The sequence below is a fragment of the Malus domestica genome, chromosome 15 (genome assembly GCF_042453785.1).
Source record: "Malus domestica chromosome 15, GDT2T_hap1".
NCBI classification, from domain to species: Eukaryota; Viridiplantae; Streptophyta; class Magnoliopsida; order Rosales; family Rosaceae; genus Malus; species Malus domestica.
The window spans coordinates 21,555,353-21,574,769 of NC_091675.1; the positions used below are offsets into that span (position 1 = coordinate 21,555,353).

General features: G+C 39.5%; 1 protein-coding gene and 1 pseudogene across 1 annotated transcript; one reads left to right on the forward strand and one right to left on the reverse strand.

Moving 5' to 3' along the window:
* Positions 1 to 2,616: 2,616 nt before the first annotated feature.
* On the forward strand, positions 2,617 to 5,620 carry LOC103401133 (lipid phosphate phosphatase epsilon 2, chloroplastic). The gene is made up of 5 exons (XM_008339843.4): positions 2,617 to 3,292; positions 3,511 to 3,736; positions 4,581 to 4,654; positions 5,062 to 5,285; positions 5,405 to 5,620. The coding sequence occupies exons 1-5, from the start codon at positions 2,948 to 2,950 to the stop codon at positions 5,433 to 5,435; spliced, it is 900 nt and encodes a 299-aa protein (XP_008338065.2). The 5' UTR covers positions 2,617 to 2,947; the 3' UTR covers positions 5,436 to 5,620.
* A 5,363-nt stretch (positions 5,621 to 10,983) lies between these two features.
* On the reverse strand, positions 10,984 to 17,840 carry LOC103401187 (putative pentatricopeptide repeat-containing protein At3g47840; annotated as a pseudogene).
* Between the last annotated feature and the right edge of the window lie 1,577 nt (positions 17,841 to 19,417).

The window sequence follows — 19,417 nt, forward strand, 5'->3', positions numbered from 1 at the left end:
AGAGTTACAGCTTCAAAAGCTTCATTCACAAAAGCTCTAGCTTCAAAAGCTTCATTTACAGAGTTACAGCTTCAAAAGCTTCATTCACAAAAGCTCTAGCTTCAAAAACTTCATTTACAGAGCTTCAGCTTCAAAGCTTCACTTGCAAAGCTTCACCTACAAAGCTTCAGTGCAGGGTATACAAATACCGCCTCCGAACAACCACCACTTCAATCCATACATGGATTCAATTTGAAGTCTCCAGCCAACAGACTCTATTGACCGAAGACTTGGAGGACTACACTATACACCATATATTAGGCCTCAACTAGGCCTCATGAAAAATACTTGGGGGACTTAGCCTATTATTTATGTACTGAGGAGCAAGCCCTTATTCTATAAAATGGACTCCCTCACTTTCATTAGAGAGCACTCATCACTTATGTATTGAGGAGTGAGCCCTTATTCTATAAAATGGACTCCCTCACCACCATTGGAAAGCATCGCCGCCTACTGAGCAACCGCCTCGCCGCGAACTCTAGCCCGTTATTCATGTATTAAGGAGCGAACCCTTATTCTATAAAAGGGACTCCCTCACTTTCATTAGAGAGCACCCATCACTTATGTATTGAGGAGTAAGCCCTTATTCTATAAAATGGACTCCCTCACCACCATTAGAGAGCATCGCCGCCTACTGAGCAACCACCTCGCCGCGAGCATCATCTCTAGCTCGTTATTCATGTATTGAGGAGCGAGTCCTTATTCTATAAAAGGGACCCCCTCACCATCATTAGAGAGCATCGCCGCCTACTGAGCAACCGCCTCGCCGCGAGCATCAACTCTAGCCCATATTTATGTATTGAGGAGCGAGCCCTTATTCTATAAAAGGGACTCCCTCACCTTTAAACGCCACAAGCCGAGCCAACCAAGGCAACATAAGCCACGAGCCGAGCAGCCTCGCAGCATATGCTACTTCTAGTTTAGCATCATTTCAGATTGAGCACTGCCTCATATCGAGCATCAGTTCAAGACAACATCTAGTTACTTCGGCCCACACATGGACTGAATTTCAAGTCTCCAGCCAAAAGACTCTCTTGACTGAAGACTTGGGGGACTACTGTTTATACCATACTTAGGGCCTTCGTATTTAGACCTCGTATAAATACTCAAGGGACTCAAATGTAATAATGTAATAAAGGAAGGGGCAAATATGTAATAAGTGAGGAGCCCTTATTCTATAAAATGACTCCTCACCCTCATAATTAGGGGGGAGGCCAATTCCTAGGCCCTCTCACCCCCTCTCAAAGTCTCTCCTATCTAGAGCAAAGCAAACCTTGGGGTGAACCACGATACATCTTGTGTTATTTACTTTCTTGCAGATTCACGGTCAGATTTGCGTTGTTCCAAGACCTCCGGTTTTGTGCATCAACAAGTACTATCGCTTATAATGAAAAGAAAGCAATGAATAAATATTCTCATGTTGAAAATGATCTATTCTCAATTTTATCAAGTTATTATTACCAAGCAATGTTGTTAAGCTCTTACAAAAGAAATTATGTTACTACGTGACGATAGAGATATACACAAAACTATATGCCACGTAAGAAATCTAATATGAAATCTAAAAATTTCTTTTACGATATGCTCTTACCAACCAAACTATTAGCCTTGCAATTAACACATTATTCTAAGTTTAATTCCCATATAAGTAAATAAATATAGACGTTTATGAATTAGGTCAACTAAAAGTTATTTGCAAGTCTGGTGGTATTACTCTTTGCTTAGAAGTGAAAGGTCTTAGGTTCAAATCTCGTGAATGGCGAATTCGATATCAAATTAGGCTGCCCATTGTGTGGCTTAACAAGCCTATTTGAGAAGTGACAGACAAATGACAGTTCACCACCAGCAAAAAGTACTTTTCAAGGGCATGGATAGGTTAATAAACGATGACTCACCATGCTCTAGAGGCCATCACCAAAAAGGGGAAGTTTGGACAGTCAAGCTAAAGAGTCTATAAAAGCAGCAAAAGACACAAGGAAGAAAGACACTCAACCAATCAATCAAAAAACATCCAAAGCAAGAAACTAGAAAGCTTTAGTTTGTTCAAACTTCATCATTTTTAGCCGCAGGTTCACCATAGAAAGCCATTTTTTTGTCAAGTTTTAGAAGCTCTGCTACCTTTCCCCTGTGTTGTAGTATTGAATCCCTTTAGTAAACCCGATTTGTATTTCATTCTCCATAGATTACAACCCATGTAAAATACAAAGAGAAGTGGTTGCAAGAAGACAAACCTTGCTTGACAAGGTCATACTCTTACTCGAGTCTTTTTTGTTTGCACTTACATAAAGTAGATCTGTTGTTTTATGCATCTTTCATTGTATCATAAATCATTTTCGACTGCTTTTCGTTCAAGGTTTCATCTATGGTTAATCTTGCTAAACTAATTAACTTTGCTTCTTTAGTGTTAACCGTAATCAAAGAAATAATTTGAAGGACCCTGAACTCCTTTTATTTGGATATATGATATAATGAGTAAAAGTCCTTGTTTATAAGGCAAGAAAATAACTTCATATAGACTTAACTCATCTATAAACAATCCAATCGAACTAAGAAGTCTAAATAACTTGTGGTGCAAGTAATCATCCCATTTAATAACCAAAAAAGAACAATATGTTATACAAAGATAACGGTAGCACGTTCAGACCCATATTAATTTTGATTGTGAGCCTCAAGACCTAACAAATGCCCAACAAAGACACCATTTAAACTAATAACAAATTCATATTGCACTACACTAAGCAGCAAACCTTGCCAGGTAAGACACAAGAGAGTTGTGCGAGAGACAGCAGAGTAAAACTACCCAACGCTACTATGCGCCACTCATTTATTACTTGTTCCAGTTCCACCATAAAAGCTTTGAGAAATGGCTCTCAGCCTACCCACCCCATTCCCGCACCATCAATAAACCATGCCACCATCAGCAGCCACCAATTTCTTCCACCACCCAAATCTCAGAATCTTCCACCGCCGTTCTTGTTGGCTCAAATCTCTGAAACCCATTTCTTTTCCCAGAATTCCCATCAAAAAACTGGATTCATCAGGTGGGTTTGTTCCAAAGAAAGCTGTTTCAGGGCAGAGGAGCAGAGTCATGGGTTCCAACTCCATGGTTGAGCTGATAAAGATGCTGCCTTTTCGAAACGCCGATGGCGAAGACGGCGGCGGAGAGCTTCATCGTGAAGATTACATTGATGGGACTTCGGAGTTGAGTCCTTTGGTTGTGGATAATGGGTTGGAATCGAAGCTCAATCGACTGGTTGGTAAAATCGCCTGTTTCATGTTTAGTATTGGGTGTTTTACATAGAAGCCTTCGATAACATTACACTTTATAGAAAAACGCTTCAAATCCAATACTGTAGTACTAATAATTCATTTAATTAGAGCACGACCTCGAAGTGTTTTTGTATAAAACTTAGTTGTCGGGTTTTATTTTAATTAGAATGATGTTAAGGGATTGGTTTGGGTTGGATGCAGAGCAAGTGGATAATATCTGCTTTATTTGCTGTGGTGATTCTATGGAGGCATGACGGAGAAGCCATATGGGCTGCAATGGGGTCTGTTGTAAATTCAATCCTATCTGTTATACTCAAAAGGATACTGAACCAGGAGAGGCCAATTCCGTCGTTGAGAGCTGAGCCCGGAATGCCTTCTTCCCACGCACAATCCATCTTCTACATTGTTACGTTCACTATTTGGTCAAGTAATCTCTCTCATCCCTCTTAATATTGTGTTTCTCCGTTAACTGAATGTTGTATGCTTTTTAGCGGAAGAATCCCCGCCCTCTTGCACTCAAGTTGAATCCACCTCCCCATAGATTAGAGTATATCTTGTTGCTTGAAAAAAAATGTATGTTTAAAAGATAGAATACGCCAATTGGTGTAAACTACTATAATCATGTTGACGTGGAATGCGAGCTTAATATACATTGTTGATCCTTTCCTTAAGTTTCATAGAGCAGTTTGCAGCATAATGTCATTGGGAAGGATGCTAATGACAGTTATGAACTTTTACAATTTCAAATTGTGGTCAGAGGAATACTTAGGGGAAAATAGTCAGTTTTTACGGCACTAACAATTGCCATCTGCCGAGCAACTAGAATCTAGACACATCTAAGGGTCAAGATGTCTTCTGATCTTCATCATTGAACGGATTAGATGACCTGTCATTAGATTGATGATGCATGCGTTTAAATCTTATCTCTAATGTTTCGTGAAGATTAAATTTTGAGGATTTTTCCAGAAGACAGTGAGTCAGCTATGTGGGATTGTAGTCGCATTTTTCAATCTTTGTGATATGAGGGAGTTAGTAAATTCTTAACATAAGTCGAAGAGTACATCTTTAGGGGATTTTCTGGTGTGACTTTGTCTCAGCTCTGATACCATGAAATGCAACTGGACGAAATTTATGAGAATAACTGGCATGCAGTGTTTTTGTTGGTGTTGATGAGAATTGGCATGTAGTTTTCTTGTTTTTGTCAGTCAAATATCAATCTGCTACCTCTATTTTCTCATCAAATGCTGTTTACCTGTGTGCTGCTATTGCAGTTGTGGAATGGCTAGGGATGAATGAGATTTCTCTGACTGTCACTGCATTTGCCTTGGCGTTTGGTACATATTTTGTAAGTATTCAATCGTGTGTTGATTTCAGTTAAATAATGCTTTGAAGCTCAGCTGCATACTCTTTTTTTTTTTTGGTCAAAAGCTCAGCTACATACTTGAGTGTTCAAGATCTTCAGTTGATGCCCTACCCAATAGAACAAATTTGCTCACCATGGTGAACATTACCACAATATTATGTGTCATTGGATGAGTTTGATTTAATATAATCCATTACACGAATCTCAGAAATTAAGTTCATCCAATGACGTTTAACGTGTGGTGGTGAGCAAATCTATTCTCAACTCAATAAATGCTGGACATGCAAAGAATGAACAAGCAACATATGCCTTTACTAGATGGTAGATCCGAAGTAAACAGAACTGAAGGGGATTTAGATTGCTTATATCTTTATTATTTGTCTTTGCAGTCGTGGTTACGAGTCTCACAAAAACTTCATACACTCAGTCAAATTGTTGTGGGTGCTGCATTCGGAACTATTTTCGCCATCTTTTGGTTCTGGACATGGAATGCTTTTGTGGAGAAAGCATTTGTTTCGTCTTTATGGGTTCAAATAGTTGTATCTGTGGGGGCTGCTGGATTTTGTCTAGGATTTGTTGTGCATGTAATTCGTTATTGGCTCAAGGATGAAAGGTGAAAAACCGCGTACGTTGATTTGATATGATGGTATATTGCATTTCCACTAGTAGATCTCATTTTATGCTTCTGGCTTTTACGTTTCTGCTATTTTTTTTTTTTTTTTTGTCTTATAGTTATTGCGGAGGATCCTCATCGGGGCATTGAAAAGAGAAATACCATTAGACTAAGTAGTCGGTAATTTTAAATTTCTGTTGAGTGTCAGTTTTAGTTGATGAATCAGAAATTTGGACGCCTTCCGATTATCCAATTACAAAATGCATGGATGAAAAGAAAAAATTGTATACAAAATTGAGAAAGCATATAAAGGAGTGACAAAATAATTCGAATAATATCTTCTTGTTTTAGAAGTTAATTGTATAGGAGTGAAACTTCCATGCAACCCAAACGCTTTGAACCCAGAGCACTAGCCTTTAAACTCGGCATGCTTTGAATTAGAGATGCAGCACACTTCTCTGGACAACCTGCTCAACGCAATATCCAAATGCGAAAATAAGTGCTAATCATCTGGATTTGAAGATATAGTGTTAAAAGTTAGCCCTCGGATGTTGACAAATTCGAAACCTCTACTCAAGCGTGCAATTTCGCGGAAGAGACCTCTTCGAGAGTTTCCATGTCTTCGATAATGCTTGACCTTTTATGTTGAGCCCAGCTACTTGAGGTCGAGCCTGATACTTCTTCTCTTGTTGTGGGCCTGTACCAGCCCTACCTTGAGGTCCATATAGCTGGGGTTACCTTTTAGGAGGAGTATATATTGTAATAAAGAGAGCTGAGAGAACTTATGAATGATTGAATGAAAGTTTCCTCCTTTTCCTCGAATTCTTCTTCCCTTTCCTCTTTAATTTCTGCACTGTTTTTCTATTCAAGTTACCTTTTTTAGCCATCTGAACCTATTGGGCATACCAACTGGTATCAGAGCCCATCGTTTAATGGGCAAAAGCACACACTCCACCACATCCGACCCCGACGCCGTCGCTGCTGCAGCTGACGTGCGTTAAGAACACCTCCACACCCAAGTCGACGACTTGGGTGACTCAGTCGCCACACTGGAATCCCAACAGAGTCACCTCCAAAACTCTCTGGAGGCATTGATTGTATCCAACACAGCTTCTCAAAATACCATGACATCACAATTTACAGCCTTCCAATCCTTACTCCTCGATGAGCTCCGCCTCCTCAAATTGGGGCCTCTATTATAACCAACCCACCTCCCCCAACAAACACATTCCCACCTCAAAACAATTAAAATGGAACCGCCAAGGTTTAATGGCAAAGACCCCTATGGCTGGTTAGCCATGGCAGAACGATATCTCAACTACTACGAGGTACCTCCCCATCAATGGGTACTTGTGGCTGCGTGCAATTTTGGAGCTGATGCTTCCATCTGGATACGAGGATTTGAACAAAGATATAGGTGAGACAACTGGAGCCTCTTTGTGGATATGATGCTCCAACGTTTCGGGGGTGATGATCGTGCCAACATTGAGTCCCAACTCACACATATTCAGCAAAATACCTCAATGGATGATTATTTGGTAGATTTCACACGGCTTTCGTGTCAGGTCACTGACTGGACAGAAAACCAGTTGAAACATGTATTTTTGGGTGGTCTGAAAGAAGACACACGCCATAATGTTCTTGCTCTGGAACCGGAATCATTACATCAAGCTCAGAAATTGGCCAAAATTTTTGAAACAGAAATCCAAGCCAAACGTTCAATTTGACCCCAATTTTCCCGCAATTACGTAACCCTTACCACCACCTCTCATTCCACCATCCCCCACCCAACCCCACCAAACACCACAAGACAACCACCTCTGCCTACTGGACCTTTCAAGCATCTCACACCAGCGGAGATACAGGAAAAAAGACGCAAAAATAAATGTTTTGGGTGCCATGAACAATACACTCCCACCCACAAATGCAAATCCCCACTTCTTGTATTGCTCGACACTAATATACCAGAGGACGATTCCCCGAAGTTCCATGATTTCCGTGAGGAAGACATGGTGGTCGACGACCCATCTTGTTACATGCTTGAGTTGTTCACAATACCAGGCATAAATATAGGCCGACCAATGAGGCTAAAAGGGTCCATTTCCTCCAAACCTGTCACTGTCCTTATTGATTCCGGAGCGACCTGTAACTTTCTCAATCCACATCTTGCTGATCAATTAAACTTACATGTGGAAAACATTACACCCGTGAAGGTTACCACCGCTTCACAAAACCGTTACGCATCTAAAAGAGTAACTGGTGTGACCCTCAACATCCAAGATTATACATTGACCAACTCCTTCCTTTTGCTAACTATACTCGGATGCGACCTCATCTTGAGGGCAGAATGGTTAGAATCCTTGGGATTCATTGGATGGCATTTCAAACATAAGACAATGGTATTTTCAGTAGGAAACAAAACTTACACTCTTCAGGGATTAACACCCTCAACCTCCTTATTTCCAACCTGTTCCAGAGTAGACCACTTACTCAAACAACCATATTCCCTCTTAGCATCCATACCCGACCCCGATATCATACTTACCCCACCCATTCATACTCACCCAGCCATTCTATCTCTCATCCACCAATACATAAACCTCTTCGATCCCCTAGTCGGCCTTCCACCCAAAAGATTAATAGACCATACAATACCACTCCTTCCAAATACAAACCTCATCAATGTTTGCCCATATCGATATCCACACTTCCAAAAGGCAGAGATTGACAAACAAGTGTAGGAATTCTTGAACTCGGGTGTCACACGGCCAAGTTTAAGCCCTTTCTCCTCCTCGGTTCTCCTTGTCAAAAAGAAAGACGACATTTGGCGCTTATGTATTGATTACCGTGCCCTAAACGGAGCGACCATCAAAGACAGTTTTCCTATTCCAGTGGTGGATGAACTCCTCAACGAACTGAAGGACGCAACTATTTTCTCTAAACTGGACCTTTGATCTAGATACCACCAAATCTGAATGAACACTAAGGACATCGCCAAGACAGCATTCCACACCCATGACGGACACTACGAATTCACGGTAATGCCCTTTGGCTTATCAAATGCAACTACCACATTTCAATCCTTGATGAATTCTATTTTCCGTCCTTACTTACGGAAATGTATCTTAGTCTTTTCTTATGACATACTTGTTTATAGCCTTTCATTAACTAGTCGCATCTCCCATCTAAAGACCATTTTCCATACACTTTTTAACCACACTAAGGACATCGCCAAGCCCTTAACCAATATGCTGAAACAGGGCAGTTTCTCATGGTCTCTTGATTCTATTCACGCATTCAACGCATTGAAAAACATGTTATCCTCAACACCAGTGCTAGCCCTACCAGAATTTTCCAAACAATTTGTTGTCGAAACGGATGCATCAGGTAGTGGTATTAGGGCTGTTTTGAGTCAAGAAGGTCACCCAATTGCTTATCTTAGCAAGGCACTGTCCAAGCACACCATGGGCCTCTCCAGTATGATAATTAGATGCTAGCAATAATCTTTGCGGTGCAACATTGGTGTCCGTGCCTATTGGGCCAGCACTTCCGAATACTCACTGACCATCAACCTATCAAACATTTTCTGGAGCAGTGAATCACAACTCCGCAACAGCAAAAGTGGTTGGTGAAACTGTTGGGGTATAACTATTCTATCGAATATAGACCTGGTGCACAAAACAATGCTCCTGACGCTCTTTCACGCCAGCATGACATCCTGCTACTCATGGGCCTATCAACACCAATCTATGACTGTATCCTTCAGTTGCAATAGTCATATGCTCAAGGCCCACAAGTGCAAAAGGTTTAGCACTTTTTACTTCAATCACCACTCACTCCAATTAAGGGATTCTCTCTTGTAAATGACATCTTGCACTACAAACAAGGGATCTTTGTTCCACTCACATCCTAATGGTGGCCTAAATTATTACAAGAATTCCATGCTTCGCTCCAAGGGGGACACTCGGTCTTCTTATGTACTTACAAACGATTATCCCGAAATTTTCTATGGCCTAGAATTAGAAAAGAAACAAAGCAGTTTGTGGCAAAATGCACGGAATATTAGCGCCAAAACATCGAGAATATACATCCTCCCGGGTTGTTACAACCTCTGCCCATTCCCACAGGTGTTTGGCAAGATATAGCAATGGACTTTGTCGAATGACTCCCCCCTTCAACGAGCACACTGTAATCTTTGTTGTTGTTAATCGTCTATCGAAATATGGCCATTTCATCCCCTTAAAGCACCCTTACACAAGTGCTTCGGTCGCCAACACTTTCATCAATGAGGTTTTCAAACTTCATAACATGCCTAAGTTGATCATCTCGAACTACGACCCAATTTTCATCAGCAACTTTTGGCAAGAGTTCTTTAAAATCCAAGGCAGTAAACTTTGCTCAAGTTCATCTTACCACCCTTAAACCGATAAGCAAACAGAAGTCTTCAACCGCACCTTGGAACATTACCTTCGCTGCTTCTCCAGTGATAAACCCACCAAATGGTCATCTCTCTTTCCTTAGGCTGAATGGTGGTATAACACAAGTTTCCAATTTACCATTAAAATGTCTCTGTACCAAGCGGTTTATGGCATTGAACCACCAACCATTCGCATGTATATGCCTAGGTCCACGGCGTTCAATCGGTTGATGAGGCACTACAAGACTGAGATAAGTTAATAAGCCTCCTGTGAGCCAACTTGCAACTTACCCAGAACAGGATTAAACAAGTTTATGATAGCAAGCGAACTGAGCGGGAGTTTAACTTAAAACTTCAACCATACCGCCAACACTCGGTAACTACTCGAACAACACACAAGATATCTCCCAAATTCTATGGCTTATTCCAGAGAACAAAGCGCATTGGCTCAGTGGCATATCAACTTCGCTTACCTTTAGACTCCAGGATCCACCCCGTTTTCCATGTGTCCCTCCTCAAACCAAAACTCAGCAGTGATTCTTCTCCACTCTAATACTTGCCTCCTATTGACTCCACTGGAGTTCTGCAATGGCAACCAAAAAATGTGCTAGACCGTGGCATATTCAAGAAGAAAAATAGAGCTGTTACAAAATGGTTGATCAAATGGGCTGGCCTACCCACCGCAGATGCCACTTGGGAGGAAGCAAACGACATCTTGGCTCGTTACCTTGAATTCATGGCCTGAGGACAAGCCTGTTCTTAAGAGGGGAGGAGTTGTTGAGCCCAGCTACTTGAGGCCGAACCCGATACTTTTTCTCTTGTTGTGGGCCTATACCAGCCCTACCTTGAGGTTCATATAGCTAGGGTTACCTATTCGGATGAGTATATATTGTAATAAAGAGAGCTGAGAGAACTTATGAATGATTGAATGAAAGTTTCCTCATTTTCCTTGATCCAGAATTTCATGCAACTTCCTATCCTTGAACATCAAGCAACGATGCAATTTCATTTGGTTCCATAAATTTCTTTAAGATGCAACTATGCCCTAAGAGGATCCCGCTTAATATAAACTAGACTCTTGCATGTAGTTTGACATAGCTTTATCCAATTGAAGAGATTAGCTTTAAATTTTTAATGGATTAAATGCTAACCTTCAACATCAATTAATGAAGAACCAATTTTCTGAATTGTATCTTCTGCCTTTGAAGCTAGTAATTCCAGCACACTGTATATATCATCAGCTTGTGGATGAGACCATTCTTTGGCGATAAATGCAAAAAGTCAATCCTTGACCTTTATCCAAGACCATCCCGGCTCTTTAATTACCCCCTTTGATCTCATCATTTTCCTTACTTCTTCCGCTTCCCTCCATTTTCCTTTAGCAAAACTCGGATCCAATTTAAGGATCTCATCTGCAACACATCTTCCACAATCGACGTCACCATGGAGCCCACAAGCTCTAAGGAGAGTAGACCAAACGACATCATCATGTTGAAATAGCATACTTTTGATCATATCCTCTGCCTTACTTAACCGTCCAACTCGACAGAGGAGATCAACCATGCAGCTATAGTGTTCTTTTGCAAGATTAATCCCAAAGTCATTGCTCATTGAATTGTACTAGTGGAAACCAAGATCAACCAGTCCAACATGGTAATAAGCAACAAGAACACCGATAAAGGTCACCGAGTCTGGTTTCAACCAACCCTAAGAATCTTCTCAAACATATCAATGGCTTCTTGGTAGAACCCACATTCAGCATATCCATTAATCATCGTCGTCCATGAAATAATATCACTAAGTTTCGTTACATGAAAGATCTTTGCAGCTTCTTTTATACTTCCACATTTCAAATACATATTTACAAAAGCACTTTGTACCATAGATGTAAACTCTAAACCGACATACAGAACATGAGCTTGCAGTTGTTTCCTTTGTTCAAGCATTGACATGCTTCCACAAACACTCAATACACTTGTAAGAGCAAACTCATTTGGTTTTGGTCCGTCCTTTCTGATCCACAACAAAAACTGAAAAGCTTATTCCCCGTAACCTCCTTGAGAATACCCAGCAATTAAAGTGTTCCATGAAACAATATCTTTCCTGCTCATCTCATGAAACACCTTAGAACCTGAAGCCAAACGCCCACATTTGGTGTACATGGTTACAATGGAATTTCCCACAAACAACAAAGAGATAAGACCCCTAAGTAAAACGTGGGCATGCAATTGTTCACCCCATTCAACTCTAGCAAGATTGGCAACTCTAGAGATGACGCCTGCAAAAGTGTATTCATAAGTGTTGAATTATTAGTCTATAGTTGATTCATGTTAGTGAAATAAGATGAGTATATTTGTGTATTCACTTGAGTATATACTACCAAGTGTGAGATCAAAAGATGTAAGGCATATAATGCCATGTGTAATGATCTTAGTCTATAGCTCAATGTATGGTTGAGATCATTTTTGTAATGTAGGGTTTCCAACCACTTCTCTCTATCAGTTATGTATATTGCACGATGTAAGGATGTTTTTAGTCTTAAGAAGAAAAATATAATCCTCTGTTACACTTTGTGGTAGAGAATAGATTATTCATAAAACTCTTTCTTCTTCTTAATTCTCCAAACAAATACAGAAAGCTAACATGGCCTCAGAGCCAGGTTCTATCAATTGAATCTAGGCGTAAATCTGTGATCTCATTGAGCTGAATTAAAAGGTAGGTGAAAGTTGTTGAAGACCCATTGTTCATCTGAGAAGAGAAATCAACTCATTCGAACTAAAGATGTCTAGATCTGGAGGCTCGGAAGTAAGAACTCCAATCTTCTCCAGTGAGAACTACAAGTTCTGGAGAATCAAGATGGTGACCATTTTCAGATCACATGGGTTATGGAATCTGGTGGAGAAAAGAGTTAAAACTTCCGATTTGAAGAAGAATAAGGCCGAAGGATCATCGGAGGATAATGTAGATGAAGGAATGGTCGTTGTGTTGATGCAAGATGCAAAAGCTCTGGGAATCATTCAGGATGCAGTCTCGAATCAAATCTTCCCTTGAATCGCCAACGCCAAATCAGCAAAGATGGCATGGGATTTATTGTATGGAGAGTATCACAGTGGTGATCAGGTACGATTTGTGAAATTGCAAAATCTGAGACGTGAATTTGAGTATGCTAGAATGCGTGATGATGAAACTCTATCTGGGTATCTTACTAGGCTAAATGAATTGATTAATCAGATGAAAACGTTTGGTGAAATTTTGTCTAATGAAAGACTTGTGCAGAAAGTTCTGATTAGCCTTAGTAAACCATATGATCCCATATGTCTTGTCATTGAGAATACAAAATGTTTGGAGACTGTAGAATTGCAGGAGGTGGTTGTAATTTTGAAGAGCCAAGAACAACGGTTTGATTTGCATACGGTTGATGCAACTGAATGGCCATTCTCTTCACTCTCTGTGAATCCAAAGGAACAAAACAATAGTGGTGCTCATTCTGGTTCATCTAGATTTCAGAAAAACTGGAACTCTAAAGACAAGAAATGGGAATCAAAACCCAAATTTCAACAAAAATCTCCTCTGCACACTTATCAGAATGTGAATGCATCTCAGTCAATGGGTCAAGAGGTTGCAAAGCCTCAGCGTAAGGTGTGTTCTAAATATCATTTTGGTGGGTGTAGATACAAAGGGAAACCAAAATGCTTCAATTGTGATAAATTTGGGCATTGGGTTAAAGAGTGTAGTGCAGGCAAAATAGTGCAAAAGGCAAATAGTGTTAATCAATTGGAGATCACAAGGAATCTATTTTATGCAAATAGCACAGTTTCATAACCAAGAATGAATGGAGAATGGTACATCGATAATGGTTGTAGCAATCACATGACAGGAAATGTAGAATTGCTTGTTGATGTGAGAACCAACATAGCTGGAAAAGTTCAAATGCCAACAGGAGATCTTGTGAATGTAGCAGGAATGGGTTCATTGGTGATTGATACAAATAAGGGCAGAAAATATGTTAGAAAAGTAATGTACCTGCCTGGTTTAAAAGAAAACTTGCTAAGTGTTGGTCAAATGGATAAGCATGGATATTTCTTGGTGTTTGGTGGTGGAATGTGCAGTGTGTATGATGGTCCATCACTGGAATGCCTAGTTATGAAAGTGAAGAAGAAAGTGAATAGGTGTTATCCATTGGCTTTATTATCTGAAAACCAAGTGGTTTTAAAAGCTAGTGTCACTCACTCTACTAAGATTTGGCACAGGAGACTTGGGCACTTACATCTTGGTGATCTTAAGCAATTGAGGGATAAGAATATGGTACATGGTTTACCACAACTTGAAATTCATAGTGGTGTATGTGAAGGGTGTCAATATGGAAAGCAACATAGAGATGAATTCTCAAATAATCAAGCACTGAGAGCAAATGACCCACTTGAAGTTGTTCATGTTGATCTATGTGGTCCTATGAAAGTTGAGTCAATTGCTGGAAACAAATATTTCATGTTGTTGATAGATGATTGTACCATAATGGTTTGGGTATATTTTCTAAAGCACAAGTCTGAATCATTCAGTTGTTTTAGAAAATTCAAGGCTATGACTGAACTACAATGTGGTTTTATAGTAAAGTGTTTGAGAAGTGATCGAGAAGGAGAGTTCATGTCAACTGAGTTTGTGCAATTCTGTGAGAATGAAGGGATATAGAGGCAACTTTACGTTCCACAGCAGAATAGAGTTATAGAGAGAAAAAATAGGACAGTGGTTGAAATGGTAAAATCTATGCTACATGAGAAAGGAATGCCACACTATTTATGGGATGAGGTAGTGCATACGGCTGTGTATCTATTAAATAGATGTCCCACAAAGGCATTGGACAACATCACACCTTTTGAAGCTTATTCTAAAAGCAAACCAGGTATTGCTCATCTGAGAATATTTGGTGCTTTATGCTATGTTCATGTTCCAAAAGAGCTTAGACACAAGCTTGAATCCAAAAGTGTCAAAGGTGTATTTGTTGGCTATGCAACCTGTGAAAAGGGTTATAAAGTGTTTGATCCAGCTACCAAAAAGCTTATTTTGTCCAGAGACATTGTTTTTTATGAGAAAGCAGTTTGGAATTGGAAGGGGAGTTCTGAGCAACATGAAATGCTTCTTATTGAGGGAAGATTTGTGTATGATAGCCTCAGTTCAGAAAATACGCTACCACAAATTTCTCATGTATCACAGTATCTTGGAAGGAATATCAATGCTGAAAACTCAAACTCTCAAACCATCTTGTCTCCTTCAGGTGAATCTTCCAGCAACATAAGTCAAGATGAAAGAAACACTCAGGCATTTGATCACACGCCTCTGAAATGGAGAAAACTAGATGAAGTATTGACTCAATGCAATCTCTGCATCATGGATCTAGAGAAGTATGAGGAAGCAATGCAAGATGAATCCTAGCTAAAAGCAATGGAAGATGAATTAGCTATGATTGAGAAGAATGGCACCTGGAAGCTTGTGGATAAACCAACAAAAAAGCCTGTTATTGGAGTTAAGTGGGTCTACAAAACCAAGTTAAATCTTGACGGTTCAATTTAAAAAAAAAAGGAAAACTAATGAAAATGGCTTGAAAACTTTGAGTTTTAACGATAAGGACAAAAGAAAGGGTAAAGTGAATAGTACCAAGATTGACTTTTTAGTGTAAAAATGTGGTTTTTCGTTAAAGTGAGCAATACCGGGAGCTTTTCGTTAAAGTTCCCTTTAAAAAACAAAGCTAGGCTGGTTGCAAAGGGCTATGCTCAAAAGCCAGGACTAGACTACAATGAAACTTATGCTCCAGTGGCTAGATTGGATACTATCAAGACTCTTGTAACATTGGCAGCACAAAAGAGCTGGAAATTGTATCAGCTTAACGTAAAATCAGCATTTCTGAATGGTGTACTGGAGGATGAAGTTTATGTAGATCAGCTTGAAGGGTTTGTAGTCAAAGGAAAGGAAGATAAAGTCTACAAATTGTACAAAGCTCTTTATGGTTTAAAACAGGCACCAAGGGCCTAGTATGGAGAAGTTGACACATATTTCTCTCAGTGTGGTTTTGAGAAAAGCTTGAGTGAACCGACACTGTACACCAAAGCAAGTGGGAAAGACATCTTGATTGTTTCTATATATGTGGATGACATAGTCTATACTGGAAGTGATAAACTGATGCTTGAATAGTTCAAGGAAGATATGAAAAGAAAATATGAAATGACAGATTTAGGTCTTCTCCATCATTTTCTTGGAGTGGGGATAATTCAGACCAACTCTAGCATTTTCATTTACTAGAAGAAATATGCAAGTTCTTTGTTAAACAAGTTCAATCTAAATGAGTGCAAGCATGTGGTCACACCTCTTGTGACAACTGAGAAGTTAACCAAAGATGATGGAAGTGGAGCAGTAAATGAAGAGTTATACAAAAGCATTATGGGGAGTCTTCTATATCTCACAGCCACCAGGCCGGATATCATGTATGCATCCAGTCTACTTGCCAGATTTATGCATTGCCCTACCAACAAGCATTTTGGAACTGCTAAACGTGTGCTCAGATACATTAAAAGGACTCTAGACTACGGTTTGGAATACACAAAAGGGAAGAAGGCAATGTTGATTGGCTATTGTGACAGTGACTGGAGTGGATCACTAGATGATAGCAAAAGTACATCTGGATATGCATTTTCTTTTGGAAGTGGAGTTTTTTCTTGGGCTTCAGTCAAGCAAAAGTACGTGGCATTATCTACTGCAGAAGTAGAGTACATAAGTGCATCTGAAGCCACTGCACAAGCAATCTGGCTCAGGTTTGTATTAGAGGATTTTGGAGAACTTCAAACTGAAGCAACACCATTGAAATGTGATAACACTTCTACAATTGCAATCACCAAGAATTTTGTGTTTCACCAGAAGACTAAACACATAGATATAAGGTACCATTTTATTAAGAATGCACTGTAGGAAGGAATTATTGATTTGGTGTATTGTCCCACGAAAAAGCAGCTAGCAGATATTTTCACAAAACCTTTGGCTAAGGATTGGTTCAGCTATCTTAGGAGTACGCTCGGAGTAAAATCAACTCAAGACTTAAAGGGGAGTGTTGAATTATAAGTCTATAGCTAATTCATGTTAATGAAATAAGATGAGTATATTTGTGTATTCACTTGAGTATATACTACCAAGTGTGAGATCAAAAGATGTAAGGCATATAATGCCATGTGTAATGATCTTAGTCTATAGCTCAATGTATGGCTGAGATCATTCTGGTAATGTAGGGTTTCCAGCCACTTCTCTCTATCAGTTATGTATATTGCACGATGTAAGGATGTTTTTAGTCTTAAGAAGAAAAATATATTCCATTGTTACACTTTGTCGCAGAGAGTTCGCCACAAATGAGCTCTCATTGAACCCATTCTTCATTGTTTGCGTGTGAATTGCTCTCCCATATTTCAAAGCACCCAAATCAGCACACGCCTTCAACGAGATAGCAAACACATATGCATCATACTGCACCTTCGACCTCCACATTTCAGAAAAATACTCCAACCCTTCTACATTGTAACCTGCACGAACAAGCCCAGTTATAATAGTAGTCCAAGACACCACATTTCTTATCGGCATTTCGTCAAATATCCTGCATCCTTTCTCAATCTTACCAATCTTCATATACATGTCAAGAAGCGCATTGCCCACGAAGACCGAATATACTAAACCCGATTTCATCGAGTACCCATGTATTACTTCCCCATAAGACCAACGTAGCCTGAAATCATATTGGTCCATGAAATCATATCTCTCTAAAAGCCGGGCGTCTCCAACGTTACCGGTTTTTACTAGCTGCTTCAAATGAGCGTTGAGTTCAAGCATATCTACATGATTACCCAAATGGGTCTTCTGATGTAGATGGTCTGGTTTTGCATCCGGAAGAAGAAGGTTTCTGCATTCTGTGTGAGCGAAGGCTGAAGCTGTAATATTCGTCGAATATGAGGTCTAATTGATAAAATCATGTTCTGGTCATTGAGCGACCATGAGAGACATTTGGCGCGTACAGGTTAGAAACGCGGAATATTTTTCTCTTTATTTTTGTCTAATGGACATGGGATTAACTCAATCTCAATTAGAAATACTCTCCGGCTGGTTTGGTACCGAGGGAGACTAATTTGTTTGATTGCACTTTTCCGAGTGTACTCGTAACATAGACGCTTAATGTTATTAGTTCACGTATTATAATATAGTGTGCATAATGTGTTTTGTATCAATAAATAAAACACGTGTTATATTGTTATAACATGAGTGGATTTGTAAAACCCCCACGTGACGGTTTCATAATTAACCCCAAAATTTATCATGTTTGAAGAGGTCATGAGTTTCATGTTATAGCATAAAGAAACTTTTGAGTGTGACGGTTCATGTGTTACAATATAAATAGACGACATGATTGATATAAAATCAATTTATGATATATTAGTAATAATAAATAAATTCATCTATTACAATATAAGTCGATTAGTAACTTCACGTAAATATGTGATAATCACGCTAAAACACTCTAGTTGAATATTAAGCTCCAAGGTTGAAGCGATATGCTACATGCCTTGAGATTTAACAGGCTTACAAAATTCTATGCCACATCGATCTCCAACCATTGTAGCCTCGAGATTTCGTCCCACAAAGAGCAACACAAGAACAAAATTAGGGTTTTCATTTTGCAGCAGCATTACAAGCTTGACAGAATGAAATAACATGTATGACTTTGAAGCTGTCTGGTTTTCTACAAACCAGAAAACTTCCTGGAAAACCCACTTCACACTTGACAACATAAGTACGAGACGTTCGGACATGTAGGGCAAAGAAAAGTTCAAACTATACGTGTAACACAAGTTTCCTTCCTGGAGGAAAAAAGTTCATCTGAATCATCTCTAACAGAGAAACCCTAACGGCAAACCTCACAAGGGTAATGCATTTGATCAATCTCCTATAGGCTTGCCTTTTTAAAGAGTATATATTTATATACGTACTCGAGCTAGGATCCACAAACACATGATGAATTGGGGCTTTCGTGTAATGGTTTGGGACGCAGGGTGGTGAGAGGCTACTTAGGATTGCTTCTATGAGTTTCCTCTTGATCTGAGCCTCCACTTCCACCGTGGTAAATTTCCTTAGGAATTTCGGATGTGGCTTGCGTGCGGGATGCCTTGACGTCCCATAATACGAAGCACATTCCTTGTATTTTAAATTATTAATGAATAAGTAAAGATGTTATATCATAATCCATTTCCTGTTGGGTGGATTATGTTTACTTATAATCTAAATAAATAAAACTAACATCTCCCACTCACCCAAATAGGAGTGGTGTCCTCACGTTCACATTCACTTGTCATCATCCCAAGTTCCCAACATTCTGACGTTCACAAAGAATGGATTAGCGACCCTACGAAAATATGTATAGCATAGGAACAGAAAACTTTAAACTATTTGCATAGCAAATGAAAACGTTCTCTCGATAGCGTTTCATCTATACCCTAAATTGTTTTTCTAAAACACAGAACAAGACATTCCTTAATCCCTCGTGAAAAAGCAATGTATTTTCTCTCAAGCATTAAATGTAATCATGTTCTTGCCTTTTACGCAAATGTTGGCTAGCTAATGAGTTACATTATTAAAGTGGTGTAATAACAAACAGTCTTTCCTAAGCACTCATGTTAGTTCAAGTAGACTT